This window comes from Orcinus orca, chromosome 17 (assembly GCF_937001465.1).
Source record: "Orcinus orca chromosome 17, mOrcOrc1.1, whole genome shotgun sequence".
Lineage (NCBI taxonomy): Eukaryota > Metazoa > Chordata > Mammalia > Artiodactyla > Delphinidae > Orcinus > Orcinus orca.
This window is the reverse complement of record NC_064575.1, coordinates 54,986,292-55,001,716: the sequence shown is the minus strand read 5'-3', so window position 1 is coordinate 55,001,716 and position 15,425 is coordinate 54,986,292. Positions and strand designations below refer to the sequence as shown.

General features: G+C 39.1%; 1 protein-coding gene across 15 annotated transcripts in view; it reads right to left on the bottom strand.

The window, feature by feature from the left end:
- The window catches only part of RIMS2 (regulating synaptic membrane exocytosis 2), a 635,932-nt gene that overhangs the window by 13,824 nt on the left and 606,683 nt on the right, over positions 1-15,425 (bottom strand). Inside the window, exon 1 of one of the 15 annotated variants that reach the window (XM_012534992.3) lies at positions 13,131-13,649. The exons of the other annotated variants lie outside the window; for them this stretch is intronic. Coding sequence (XP_012390446.1) covers positions 13,131-13,272 — 142 coding nt within the window. The 5' untranslated portion in view covers positions 13,273-13,649. Of the gene's footprint in view, positions 1-13,130; positions 13,650-15,425 lie in introns of those variants that run through there. 15 annotated transcript variants of the gene reach the window in all.

Sequence of the window (15,425 nt, the reverse complement as noted above, 5' to 3'; positions counted from 1 at the left end):
TAATGGGAGATCTATAAAAATAACCTGTTGTGACCACAGGAGTAGAACACCTGAAATTATCTGTAAGAACTCAACAGCGATGATAAGAAAAAGTATATATTTTAAAAAGTATATATACATATATACACTACATACATATCATACATTTTTATATATGATATGTGTGTGTGTATAAAGATGTTTAAAGATACTCAGGTAGCAAACGACAAAACTAAGGCCCAGATTACGTTGTTGCAGAGTTCTTAAACCACTCATTCTGGTGTGGTATTTTAAGCCGAAGTATATTTGGAGAAGGTGCCTGTAGGTAAAAATCAACTTTTGAATTACAAAAGGTCACAAGCATAAAGCAACACAGGAGGTGTCCTTGTTATTCTGCTCTACTTAGTCTGATGACTCATTTGCTTGGCACCCTCTAAATTCAAAGAAAGCCACTTGAGTAAATAAACAACCAAAGTGTCAGTTTCCCGTAACAATGCTGAAAACCACGAAACCCTTTGAGTGACTTGACAACAAAAATCAGAAAGTCCTCCAAATGTAAAATAGCTAGCTAGTGGGAAGCAGCTGCATAGCACAGGGAGATCAGCTCGGTGCTTTGTGACCACCTAGAGGGGTGGGATAGGGAGGGTGGGAGGGAGGGAGATGCAAGAGGGAAGAGATATGGGAACATATGTGTATGTATAACTGATTCACTTTGTTATAAAGCAGAAACTAACACACCATTGTAAAGCAATTATACTCCAATAAAGAGGTTAAAAAAAAAAAAAGGTCCTCTCTGCTACTGATTGGAAAACTCTCCTAAGCCCCAAGATGAGACTCACAATTAAATGCCTAACTTAATGTCAGGGCGACCTCTTTCCAAATCTTGGGTCCACAGAACCCATTCCCGCTTGCTCTCACCTGGAAAGTCTCATCCCCTTTTGCAGACAGACTCACTTTAGACTCAAGATTTTCTTGATGTTAATATGGGAAGTGATTTATGGAAACAGGCTGAAGACAGGTTGGTAGATTCTGAAAAATGACTTCCCATCAGCAGATATTACATCTGGACATAAAGAGGTTGATTTATTTACCTATTTGGTCCTGCAAGACCTCAATATGGGGACACTCATGAGTAGATTACTGTAGTTGTGTATAAAAGCTTGTGCACTTATGTTTGTCGGGGCTTCTTACTATAATAAACATAATTCAAATCTCAGAAAGTTTAAACAAAATACGGACAAATATCTGACAATTTCTTTTGGGCTAATCCAGGATTGGCATTTACAATTAAAATAAATAGAAATTAACAGTTGATTTCCAAAACTGTTTCAGAGTTTAACACAAATCCATTCATTCCAACAGCTTTGTCACAGCTATTATGAAGTAGTAAGTGAGCTGCAAGTAGAGGTCACAATTATGGTAGACATTAGGGCTGTCTAAATATATTCACATTTCCCTCATTTATGAAGTTCAGTGCAGTCATGTAACTTGCTTGGCCAATGAAATGTGAGCAAAACTGGTCTGTGTAACTTTAGGGTAGAAGCTTCAAATCCAACAATGTATAAAAAGAATTACACACCATGATGAAATGGGATTTATCCCAGTTACGCAATGCTGTTTCAACTTTCAAAAGTCAACTAATGTAATGCATCACATCAACAGGCTAGAAAAGAAAAATCACATGATGGTATCAACAGGTGCAGAAAAAGCATTCAACAAAATCCAACACCTATTCATCATATAAACGCTCAGTAAAGTAGGAATAGAGAAGGGCTTCCTCAACTTGATAAAGAATATCTACAAAAAACTTACAGCTAACATCCTACTTAATAGTGAGAAACTTGAAGCTTTCCCACCAAGATCAGATACAAAGCAAGAACTTTCCTTTTTACCACTCCTTTTAACATCATACCGAAAGTTCTAGCTAATGCAATAAAACAATAAAAGGAAATAAAAGGTATAGAGATTGAGAAGAAAGAATTGTTCACAGGAATTGTTCACAGGCAGCATGACTGTCTATGTAGCTAATGCAATAAAACAATAAAAGGAAATAAAAGGTATAGAGATTGAGAAGAAAGAATTGTTCACAGGAATTGTTCACAGGCAGCATGATTGTCTATGTAGAAAATCTGAAAGAATCGACATAAAAACTCCTGGAACTAGTAAATGATTACAGCAAGGTTGCCAAATAGAAGGTTAATATACAAAAGTCAATTGCTTTCCTATATGCCAGCATGAACAGGTGGAATTTGAAATTAAAAACACAATATCATTTACATTAGCATCCAAAATATGAACTACTTAGGTATAAATCTAACAAAATATGTACAAGACCTATATGAGGAAAACTACAAAACTCTGATGAATAAAATCAAAGAAGAACTAAATAAATGGAGAGCTATTCCATATTCATGGATAGGAAGACTCAATATTGTTGATATGTCAGGTCTTCCCAACTTGATCTATAGATTCAATGCAATCCCGATCAAAATGCCAGCAAGTTATTTTGTAGATATTGACAAACTGATTATAAAGTTTAAATGGAGAGGCAAAAGACCCAGAATCACCAACACAATATTGAAGGAGAAGAATAAAGTTGGAAGATTGATACTACCCAACTTCAAGAGTTACTATAAAGCTACAGTAATCAGGACAGTGGTACTGGTGAAAGAATAGACAAGTAGATCAATGGAACAGAAATATAGAACCCAGAAATAGACCCACATAAAAATAGTCAACTGATATTTGACAAAGGAGCAAAGGCAATACAATGGAGCAGAGATAGTCTCTTCAACAAATGGTGCTGGAACAACTGGATATTCACATGCAAAAAAAAAAGAAGAAAGAAAAAAAAGAATCTAGATACAGACCTTAAACCCTTCACAAAAATTAACTCAAAATGAATCACAGACCTAAATGTAAAATGTAAAACTATAACACTTCTGGAAAATCTAGATGACCTTGAGTATGGTGATGACTTTTTAGATACAACACCAACAGCATGATCCATGAAATACAGAATCGATAAGCTGGGCTTCATTAAAATTAAGAAGTTCTGCCCTGCAAAAAATCCTGCCAGGAGAATGAGAAGATAAGCCACAGGCCGGAAGAAAATATTTGCAAAAGACATATCCAATAATGGACTGTTATCCAAAATATACAAAGAACTCTTAAAACTCAACAATAAGAAAACAGACAACCTGATTATAAGATGGGCCAAACACCCTAACAGGTACCTCACCAAATAAGATAGTACATAGGTGGCAAATAATCATATGAAAAGGTGCTCTACATCATATGTCATCAGGGAAATGCAAATTAAAACAATGGGATACCAGTACACACCTATGAGAATGGTCAAAATTTAGAACACTGACAACACCAAATGCCGGTGAGGATGTGGAGCAACAGGAACTCTCATTCAGTGCAAACTGGTACAGCCACTCTGGAAAACAATTTGGTGGCTCCTTACAAGAGAAAGAGACTACCCCAGAGAATCAGAACACTCTGCTTCTGTTGTTATTACTTGTTACTATTGTTAATAATTATTAATCCTTATTTTAGCAAGAAATAAAACCAAGCTTATGACTCTTTTGCAGTAAGACCATTCTAATATTTTTCCATAAAAGTTGAGGCTTATCATTTTGGTGTTTTTTTGTTTTTAATAACAAACCACCCCAAACTTAGTGACTTTATTTATTTTTGGCCACACGGCATAGCATGCGGGATCTTAGTTCCCCGACCAGGGATTGAACCTACACCCCCTGCAGTGGAAGTGTGGAGTCTTAACCACTGGACCACCAGGGAAGTCCCTCATCTTGGTATTCTTAACACATTTAAATATAAGAAATTATAGCTCTCACTGTACTCTTTTGGGGGTTGTCTTTTTTATGGTACTTTTTTGTTCCTACTACCTGACGTTGCTATTATGGCAAATGAAATTATTTAGAAAATTGTTCCCCCTGCTTTTTGGCTTTTTTTTTTTTTTAACTGACATCTGTCCTTGGTCACGCATCAGCCCACTGATATTTGTGCCTGTTTCTCTCTCAAAAATGGACATGAAATATCACGAACCTCTTCTTAACTCTCAAGTTAGCTATTTTGAGGCAGTATTTTTGTGGTGAGAAGAGCATGCCATTTTAGAATCAGATGATATGAGTTCAAGTCTTTATTTGATCATTAGCAAACTCTGGGCAGGTAACTCCCTTTCCAAAGCTCAGAGTTCTTTTGTGCAAACTTGAGGTCAGACTTAGCCTATGTCATAGAATATATGAAATGTAGTGGTATTTAATGAGTAGTGATAAATAAGGACCAGATACTGTAAGCTCTGTGAAAAAGTTTTGAAAACTGTAAAATGCTATACAAAACCTTCTTTGAAAAATGACTGGAATAATGTGAAATTATCCTAAACTTGCAGGAAGAAAACTATATATAAAAAAGTGAGGGGCTTCCCTGGTGGCGCAGTGGTTGAGTCCGCCTGCCGATGCAGGGGACGCGGGTTTGTGTCCCCGTCCGGGAAGATCCCACATGCCACGGAGCGGCTGGGCCCGTGAGCCATGGCTGCTGAGCCTGCGCGTCCGGAGCCTGTGCTCCATAACGGGGGAGGCCACAAAGTGAGAGGCCCGCGTACCGCAAAAAAAAAAAAAAAAAAAAAAGTGGGGCCTTGCCATAGAAATGGGGAGAGCCTGCTGGCCAAACTGGATTAAGGGGTTGCCTTCCCACACAAACCCACAGATTTCAGATGATATCAAGGTGGTTGCCACTGAGAACAAAGGGAGTAGGCAGGGCACAGAGGGTGGAAACTAAAAGAACAGAATCTCGAGGCTTAAAATCTTTGTCCAATGAGGTGTTTGGTTGGAGTCACTCACACTTGAAACTGACTGGAATCAAACAGCCTCCTGAATTTTTGAACGATCTGTATAGAAAAAAATAATTACTAGCCCATTTACAAAAGCCTGTTTAGGAATTCCCTGGCTGTCCAGTGGTTAGAACTCCAGGCTTTCATTGCTGTGGGCCTGGGTTCAATCCCTGGTTGGGGAGCTGTGCAGCATGGCCAAAAAATAAAAAATTAAAAAAAAAGCCTGTTCAACCCCTAAGGTAACTCCTACTTTTTTCCTAATCTGCACTAGGAAGAAGTGGGCTATGAAAGCTATGAAACCCCCTCTTCTATGCAAACCTTTGTGGCCATAAAGAATAAAGGACAAAGAAACACTTTCCAGAAAACAGAACCCAGAGTCCCAGATGAGTAAACCAAGAGATGTATTCTACTCTCAATCTTCGCCATTCCCTCCAAGTGGGAAGATTCCTGTGGACGAAAATTTTTATTTTGGTTATCCTGCTGCTGCTTTACCACTTAAATTGGATGTACTGGAGGCAGATACTGTGTCTTTAGGTTTACAGGTCACTATAACCTGAAAAGCCACATGTGGATATGAAGGAGAGGACCATACATCACTCAAAGATCCTAGATTTCAATCTGCATGGTATATGGATGACATTTTAAGGTTGTCTTTCTGGGGGAGGGATTGACTATGTTCTATATGCAAAATAAAAATGTCCACAGATATTTTGGGTGGCCAAATCTGCAGGAAAAGTTAAAATTAAGAGAGCCACATATACTTTACCTTATTGAGCAAAGACCAAATAGCAAGCCAGTATTTTTAAAGACTTAAAAATAGGTAATTAGGCTGAGCTTAACGTTTCCCCCCCGCAATGGTAATTATATAATTAGATGGATATTTGTTAGGGTTTTTGGGTCACCAGCATTTGAACCCTCTTCCTATGTATGAGAAATAACCCATCCTTTAACTGTAGAAGCTAAAATTGTCAGCTGTCATTTTTCCAATCTGCCTGGCAATTACGACGTGAGTAAATGGCTGAGGTTCTGCTGATCAGACACCACTGCCCCAAACTTTGAATCTAAAGCTACTGAATTTAGAGATAAAGCACAAAAAAGCTTAGTTCTACTGATTCACTGGGCTCCTAAAGGGCTTTGGAAGGTAGGGAAGCTAAACTGAATGTAAGAACCAGATTGTGAAAGACTTTGAATGTTAGGCTAAAGGTTTTATTTAGTAGGAGATGGGAATCTACTGAAGTTTTTGGAGAGACAGTAATGTCAAGATCAAGATGATGGGGACTTCCCTGGTGGCGCAGTGGTTAAGAATCTGCATGCCAATGCAGGGGACACAGGTTTGATCCCTGGTCTGGGAAGATCCCACATGCTGTGGAGCAACTAAGCCCATATGGTACAACTACGGAGCCTGCGCTCTAGAGCTCACGAGCCACAACTACTGAGCCTGCGTGTTGCAACTACTGAAGCCCGCACGCCTAGATCCCATGTTCCTCAACAAGAGAAGCCACAGCAATAAGAAGCCCATGCACCGCAACGAAGAGTAGCCCCCGCTCGCCGCAACTGCAGAAAGCCCGTGCACAGCAACGAAGACCGAACGCAGCCAAAAATAAAAAAATTAATAAAATTTAAAAAAATGATACTTTAAAAGTAGAACTGATAGTATCTTTTTTTTTTTTTTTTTTTTTTGCGGTACGCAGGCCTCTCACTGTTGTGGCCTCTCCCATTGCGGAGCATAGGCTCCGGACGCACAGGCTCAGCGGCCATGGCTGACGGGCCCAGCCGCTCCGTGGCATGTGGGATCTTCCCGGACCGCGGCAAGAACCTGTGTCCCCTGCATCGGCATGCGGACTCTCAACCACTGCGCCACCTGGGAAGCCCTGATATTATCATTTTTGTGTTAGCTTTTTCTTCAACTGAAAATGATTTCAAAGATGGACTAATTCAGTCCTAAATTATCAAGGACTAATGACATCAAGGTGATAATGAGGATGGGAAGGAAGAAAAAGAACTGAAAAAATCTGGGAAGGAACCATTTCCTTGGCAGAAGGTGCCAACTGGTGGCACACATTTAAGCCACACTTGGTCAATAGGTATGTGGGTTCAATTAATAGTGTTTAAAGTTTTTCACTTAGGCACTAACATTTTAAAATTTAAAGGCTTTAAGTAAACATTCAGATTTATAGCTTCTCTTAGGGAAAAGAGAAGAATAAATTTGCCAACCCCGGGCTGATATTCAATTTGGCATCAATTAGCTAGAACTGAGGATTCACCATTCCTTTTTGGATGGACAAGCTTTCTCCAGATTTTCAGAGTTCCTGCATTTTCCCTTTTGTATTATATCTGGCCTACTTCACTGATGTATGTTACTTTCCTGGCCCTCGGCTTACAGGAATAATAAGAGAACAACTGATCACTGGAATAGCTAAAATAAATGACCCTTTCATTTCAGTCTCATTAGGCAAAATGTAAACCTTAAGAAATGATACTGCAGGGACTTCCCTGGTGGTGCAGTGGTTAAGAATCCGCCTGCCAATGCAGGGGACACAGGTTTGGGCCTTGGTCCGGGAAGATCCCACATGCTGTGGAGCAACTAAGCCTGTGCGCCACAACTACTGAGCCTGTGCTCTAGAACCCGTAAGTCACAACTACTGAGCTCGCATGCTGCAACTGCTGAAGCCTGCATGCCTGGAGCCTGTGCTCCACAACAAGAGAAGCCACCGCAACGAGAAGCCCGCGCACGGCAACAGAGTAGCCCCCGCTCACCGCAACTAGAGAAAGCCTGCGCACAGCAACGAAGACCTAATGCAGCCAAAAATAAATAGATTAATTAATTTAAGAAAAAAAGAACTGATACTTTAAAAGTAGAACTTATCATTTTTGTGTTAGCTTTTCTTCAAGTGGTCAAATAGTATTGTATATACATGGCATTAGGTAAATCCCCTCCTCTCCAATCAAATACCATTACAACATGAGATAGAACAAATATACAGAACCATCTTTTCTGGTCAATAATAATGGTCTATGAAGACCAGCAGAGAGCACTTAACCATAGTCCTTGGCAGCAACTGGAAGCTGCCATTACAGCTAGTGAAACTTACTAGTGGGTTTCTTTTATGTCATTATACACAAGATGTCTTCATAGGAAAGTTTGTCCCCATTTCTAGTTTTTTGAATTTAGTGAACCTGCTGAAGGATGATAGCAAATTGGGGTTTAACTTGACTTTTGTATTAAATTTAAATTAGTTTAAGGGTATATTTGGACACTTGGCAGTGAAAGATTCTGAATCTTAGATTAAAAATGTAATATCTGATAAGCATTCTGAGTGGAACTGTTCTTTGATTTATCCTTTCAAATTCCAAAATATTTTGCTTCACTTTATCGACCTAGAATCTAATATAAAAATTTTGCTATTGTTGAATATGATGTGGACTCGTATAAGAAATGATTTATTATACATAACCAATCATAATCTAGGAAAAATAATATCCCCTAAGAAAAGACACGTATTTGGACTATTACTATCCATGTCCTGTCCCCAATATTGGCATTGTGAAAATGTACAAAAACTATGATCACTGAATTTTAGTAAGTCTAGATCACATGTTATAATTTTAAAATAGTATAAATATGATGGCTAGCAGTCAGTTACATTGATATTCAGCTTGAAAAGAATGGTAGAACTATATACTGTTATTCTTTTACTGTTGTTATTAATAGACACTTACTGAATACCTACTGTGCTAGACATGATGTCTGTACTTAGGAGGATTATATTTAAGTGTATGGAGAATTTTTTATTCCAGTGAAGCATGGGCAAAGTGTTAAGCTCCATTTTAATCAAATGGGACTGTTTATTAAGAATTAAGTGCACAGGGAGCTATATTCAATATCCTGTGATAAACCATAATGGGAAAGAATATAAAAAAGAATGTATATATGTATAACTGAACCACTTTGCTGTACAGCAGAAATTAACACAACATTGTAAATCAACTATACTTCAATAAAAAATAAAAATTAAATTAAAAGAGAATTAAGTGTATTATTTACAAAAGGATTAGAATAAGATAACGTAGTAGCCTCTTAAGGAGTGGGGGATAGTTAACTAGGTCTTCCGGTAACAGTCTGTTTAGTTCCTTTTATATTAATTCCTCATAGCTTCACTATCACCTGTAAAGATACTTTCCTCAGTTTTTCTGGTGATTTTTAAACAATTCTTGTTTCTTAGATGATTTTCCTGTAACTTAATTTTCAAGATAGTGGCATGTAAAAGAAATTAAATAAGTTAATTTATTCAGTTAAATAACCTTAAGATGATAGGATCTCTTCTGTGTAATTGCCAAGCCATATTTTAAACAAAGAAGGAAGGCCATCAAATCAAGCAAATCAAATTCATCACATATTATAGGTACATTACTGAACAAGAATCACTAGCCCAGAAACACAAGTCACTTTAAGATAGCTTGAGAAACCAGATCTACAAATATTAGGATATGTGCAATTTCCCTACATTATATGACCATACCATTTGCCCTTGGAGCTGTCGGTGGGAGGCTTGCTCCTCCTGCTAAGAATGGTAACCATTTCAATGGTTCCTTCTCTCTCAGAATTATCTGTCATGTTTAAAAATTCTACATACAGTAATATTCTATATTAGGGAGGTGGATTCAATGTTGGGGCCAAGTACTTTATATAGTGAAGCTAATACTTATCTCAGAGGGCTCAATGATAAATAAACATAATTTATAAACAGTTAAAGAACATGTAGGTGCTATTATCCTTACTTTTACTTGAAAAAAAAATTACCCAGAGATTTGGAGAACAGTTATCTGGAATATATCCCGAGACAAAGAACAAAAAGTAAAGTAAAATAAAAAAGAACTACAAGCAAACAAAAGAGATGCTACAAAGACCAGTCAACAATCTTAACTTATTTTGCTTATACGAATGTCCCTTTCCTCCTCGCTTAAGTCAGCCCCACTGAGATTATAACCTGTGGCCAAGTTGTTTAATTTCTCTAAATCTCAGTTTTCACATATATAAAGTAAAAATGATAATCTCCTTGAAGAATCATCATGAAATCAAAGGTATACGGCACAGAGAAGGTGCTCAATAAATGGTAACTATTATTATTGTACTTGATTTGCAAAACACAGCATATTATAAGAAAATGCAGTATAATAACGAAGAAACAATACACAGAGTAGTTGGGATTTTAAACTTCGGAGCCAGATTATGGGTTTTGATCTCAGCTCCCCCACTTACTGGCGTGGACTCTGGGCAAATTGCTTTCAAAGGTGTGCAGGAGGCAATGAGAGCTATCACTGTTTAACCCTCCCTGTCTCAGGGTACCTACCCTTCTCTAACTCCTCAATTAGGTTTTTGTATCATCTCTTATTGCGCTCTGTACTTCACCCTCCTAAGCCCTGTCACAGTTTTAATTACATAGTTATTCCTATTAATATCTATCTCCATTAGACTGTGAGCTCTAAGAAGGTAGGGAGCATATTCAGCTAATTCAGGGACTAGCATAGCGACTAACACATCTCAGAGCCTCAATAAATATTTCTGAATGAATGAATGAGTGAAAAGAATATGGTCTCTCAATAAATTTCTCAGCACTTCTTGTGTAGAATGGTAATGCCTGGATGTGCTGTCCAAGAATAAAATGAGAATATGGAACTGGAAGGCAGAGTACATTTGAGATTAGTTAGCTATTGCACTGTATCTGAAAAGACAAAAAAAAAAAAAAAAAAAGAGAGAGTGTGTGAGAGTGAGAGAGAGAAGCTGTAAAATGAGATTGACTTACTGATCAGTTACTTCAGTCAAATCACACTGGTTGGTAGACCACTGCTCTCTTTAGAAAAGCTGTTCTCAACCAGTGTGACAATCATCTGTTGTGATGGGTTTTCTTTATAAATTAGGATGGGTTTCACAGTTATGACTATAATAACATAGTCCTGAGTAAGCTTATGAGAGTATGTTATCCACATGAACTTTATGTGTCCTGTGTGGGTGTCTCAAGAGAAAATAATTGCAGAGAAGCACTGCTCCAGGCCAGTGATTTCTAACTTTTATAACTCTGCAGGGTATGTTGAAATACCCTCAAAAATCTCAGGATTTTCAAGGGTGGTAGGAGTATAATAGCAAAATCAAAGAAGAAAGTTAGGATTTCTTCTCTTGGCTGTAAAATGACTACACCCCAGTGGAAAGCCCTCTATTTTATGGGGAATGCCTCCTCTCTAGTTACTTACTTTGGCTTCATTTTGTCTTGGCGACTCAAGAAACCATATTATAGGACAGAAATCTGTTCCAATTTCCCATGTGTAGATGTAGGAATTTCCTTTGGGATTAGTCTGTATGAGCCAAGGTTAAGTCAATGTACGTTAAATTTTGAAAAAATTTCACATTTACATAAGTTTTTCTTGTCTCAAAAAGGCTTTTAGGATGGCATTTTGTAAATCCAATTAACTCTAGCTACAACTTAAGAAAGAATGATGGTAGTTCAACTGAAGCAAAGTCAAGGCTGAAGACTTGGTGTAAAAACTAAAAATTGAGAAATGAGTGTATAATAATGTGTTTTATCTAAATATGTATTTTTAGGCACACCTGGCTTTGAGTTCTAGTTTCACCACTTACTAGGTATGTGACTGTGGCCAAGTATATGCAAATAATAAACTAATATAGCTTGGGTTGGGTGCACAGATTGTGTTGTTGACTGCCTGGGTTCATATGCTAACTCTATTACCTACTATCTTGGGGACCTTGAGCAAATTTCTGAATTTCTCTGCCTCAGTTTCCTCCCTTGTTAACTGGAGATAATAAAAGCACTGTCTCGTAAGGTTGTTATGGGCCTAAAAGACTAAGTGCATGTCAGGTTCTTAGAATAGTGCCTGGATAATAGCTGATACTGAAAGTTTTAGCTACAATTATGATCATTCATTTACCCAATTTGATTTTCTAATATCTTGACTTGCTTACATTTCCTGAAATGTTAAACATTTAATAGTAGAAAATGAGCAAACTGTAAATGTACAAACAAGAACAGCAAAAAATTAGTATGAAAATTAAAAGTCACATTTATATAGAGAAGTACCCTACCATTAAACCTGTACTGATCTAGTGCAAACTGATATTGCAACAATAAGCTAGAAGAAACCTGGATAGCTCTAACTAGTGAATTATCTTAAAGAACACTTTTCAGACATATTATTAATCAGCCATCTTCCTCCTCCCTGCCTTCCACTGGGAAAAATAGGGGAAAAAAATATTTCTACCTGTTCTCAGAGCAGGTAGTTTCTTCTAAATCAGGGGTCACTACAGATTTCCTAGCAAGAGGTCATTGATTGTCACAGAATAAAAGCAAAATAAATCCTATTCTATACAATGATATATACAATAATAGAGGTAACATGATGATGATAACCAACCCACTCTGGATATATGTGCGTGCAAAGATGAACACAGTTTGCAAATAGCTTATCAATAAATTAATAAACAGCATTTCAAACGTTGGGATGCTATTATTTAGCAGTCAATTCTTACTTTGATTTACAAATTATGTTTTTAGCATTAGTTGTTAAATCTTATAGGAAAGTTCTTCACAAAGAAAACGTAATGTTTTGAAAACTTTATAAAGGACCTGAAGTCTCTTGGTGAAAAGTTTGAGTCCCCTTTGCCGTTTTTCTCATTAGCTTAATTATAATGAAACAAACACCAGAGACAAACAACCAATGGTGAGATTCAAAGTGTGCCTGCCAACGAAGTTCCAAAGGCCCACAGCACAAACCAGCCTCCTTTAGTACTATCAACCTTTGACCTGCCCATTGTATCACTCTTTCCCCTCATTTGGACCTTAAGTGTTCACAGGCGGGGATTCCTGTTTCAAAGTTTTGCTGCTGCTTTTCCCTTTAAGTTTTGATTATTTCTGTCCTCGAAATCATATGCGAATACCAAGACTGCGGGAGTAAACGAAAACAAAACAGTTGGGTGCACCCAACGGGGCCGCCTTGCCTCCCACCTGTCTCCATCCTCATCCAACTGCCAAGCACTGTTTAACTCAACTTCATTAGGAAAGCCTCTTCCCAGTCAGCGCCTGTGGAGTTCCCCAAATCACCAATCAACAGAACTTCTCCTAGGCTCAGCTGGCGCTCTGGGGGGTCTCCTGCTCCACAGTCCCCCAGAGACGAGGGGGTAGGGACACTGCTACCTGGAGTTCTCCAACCCTGTCAACCCTCCAACCACCGACTTTCCGAGATGCGAGATGTACACAGACAGACACAATAACTACAGGCTCACCTCCTTCTTCCTCTTCCAGGGAGTTCATGCAGGGAAAGTAGCCGGCCAGCGCCTCGAAGGAGGCGGAGAGGCTGCTCCGGCTCTGGGAGCGCTGCATGGAGCGCCCCGCGGCGCCGGCGCCCCCCAAGCCCTGCCGGCCCATCTTGGACGAAGACCCGCTTTTCCCGCGGTACAAGATACGAGGCGTCTTGGCGGCTGAGGCGCGGCGACCGCAGCGCTTCGGGGGCCGGGGTGCTGCCGCGGGACCCTGGGGTACTGGCCCCTGCCTCCCTAACCCGGTCCGGACCAGTCGTGGCCTTCCTGGCTGCCGGGGCCTCCACTCTTCTGGGGAGGGGTACGAGGTGGGGATCCGGGCGGTGGCGAGCGGGGACGCGGCTGCTCGCTGTGGAAGTCCGAGGTCTCGCCAGGAGGGAGCTGAGGTGCCCGGAGGCTGCGGCTGCGAGTCGGTCTGGCCGCCCTCCCCTCGCAGGGAGATGTTGCTGATGCTGAGGTCCCCGCCAATCAGCAGCCGGACGGGGAGGCGGGCTGGCAGCTCCGGAGCGCGCTCCTCAGGCTCTGGGCAACTCTGAGCCCCGAGGAGCTCCTGCTGTTTCCGTTTCTTCCCTTTCCTCGCGTGATTAACACCAGGGAATGGTCGTTAATGAGACGCAATACGTTAGGCATCACAGATGGGAACTATCTCAGGCAAATTTTGGTAGTCACTTAGTCTCGCTTAAAATTTGTTAACGTTCCTCAAGCATAGATAGGAAATAATTTTCTCCAAATCATAAAACAAAGCCTCCCCAATTTTTAACAGGTCCCATGAAAACCTAGAATTAAAGCGTTCTCGTTTACCTTCTTTTTTAAAAAGATTAAAAAGTCAACGGAAGGTAAAAAAAGATTTAAAAAATATCAAGAGCCTGAAAAAGAACCAACACTAAAAAAGTACTGTGATGTTTATCAATTTTGCTTTAATCTGGTGAATTTTTAATGCTTTTTTTCCCCTCCTGATTAGATAATCTGCTACCTATTGTTGCTAAGAATGACAATGAACACTGTAAGGCTTTAGCATCTAAATAACAGGTAACATCCTCTTAACATAAATTTGGAAGCAACACAGACATACCACAAACAAAACAGTTTATAAGTGAAATAGCATCACATTCTGCAAACTGCAAATCTCTATCCCAGAACATAAAGCAACCGTAAGTCTATTTTAGCATAAGTCAGAAGACTGTCCTACTTTTTGTAACTTTAGACAAGTCACTAGACCTCTCAATTTCCCTATCTAGGCAGGTGGGAAGGTAGGGCACAATGATTCCAGTCCTAACCATGTCATAGCTTGATTGTTGGCTGTGTGTTTTAGGGGATTTCAAAAGTGTTCTGTAAGATGTAAATTATACAATCTAAAATGGTTCTTTCATACAATAAATATTTACTGAGTACTATATATGAACAAGTTCTTTGCTTGATGTACTGGGAAATACAAATATTCATTCAATTAATAGTAATTGAGCTCCCAGTGTATGTCAGGTACCTTTGTAAACACCTAGGACATATAGTGATCAAAGCAGATAAAAATCTCTGCTCTCATGGAACTTACATTCTAGTAGGGGGAGAAAGACACAGTAAATCAGTAAATTATATAGTGTTAAAAGGGAGATAAATGAAAATGGCAAAAAATAAAGTTAAGGGGTATGGGACAGTCTGCGATTTAAACAAGAGCTGTCAGGGTAGGTATCATTGACAAGGCAACATCTGAATAGATGTATGAAGAAGTTGAGGAAGTAAGCCATTCGGATATGTGAGGAAGAGAGTTAGTTTGAGGCAAAGAGAGCCTGCAGTGCAAAGGCCCTAAGATATGATGTCCTGGTGTGTCCCTGGAACAGCAAAGAGGCCAGGGTAGCTGGAGTGGAGTGAGTAGGAAGGAAAGGAGGTCAGAGAGATAAGAGGCAGAGAAGGGGACAGATCACACAGAGCCTTCTAGGTATGTTAACAGCTTTGGCCATAGCACATCACAATTTAGGAAGTACAAAACAACGCACTCAAGTAATAATCCTCCCAAATCTTTCTAAAAATTAGGAAACTTTCGAATAAGAGTGCTCTAACATAATAACAGCTTTTGGTTGCTTAGACTTAGGATCATCCAGGTTTCTCGCTTCTGTTTTTCTGATAGGCTTTTGTCGTTTCTCATTAATATTCCTACAATTCTCTCTTAGTTCAATTTCCTATTCATTATTCACCTTCCTAAAATACCCGCATTTCAATAGACACTGATAAAACCAGGAACTCTATGAGTAATTTTTCATACCATAT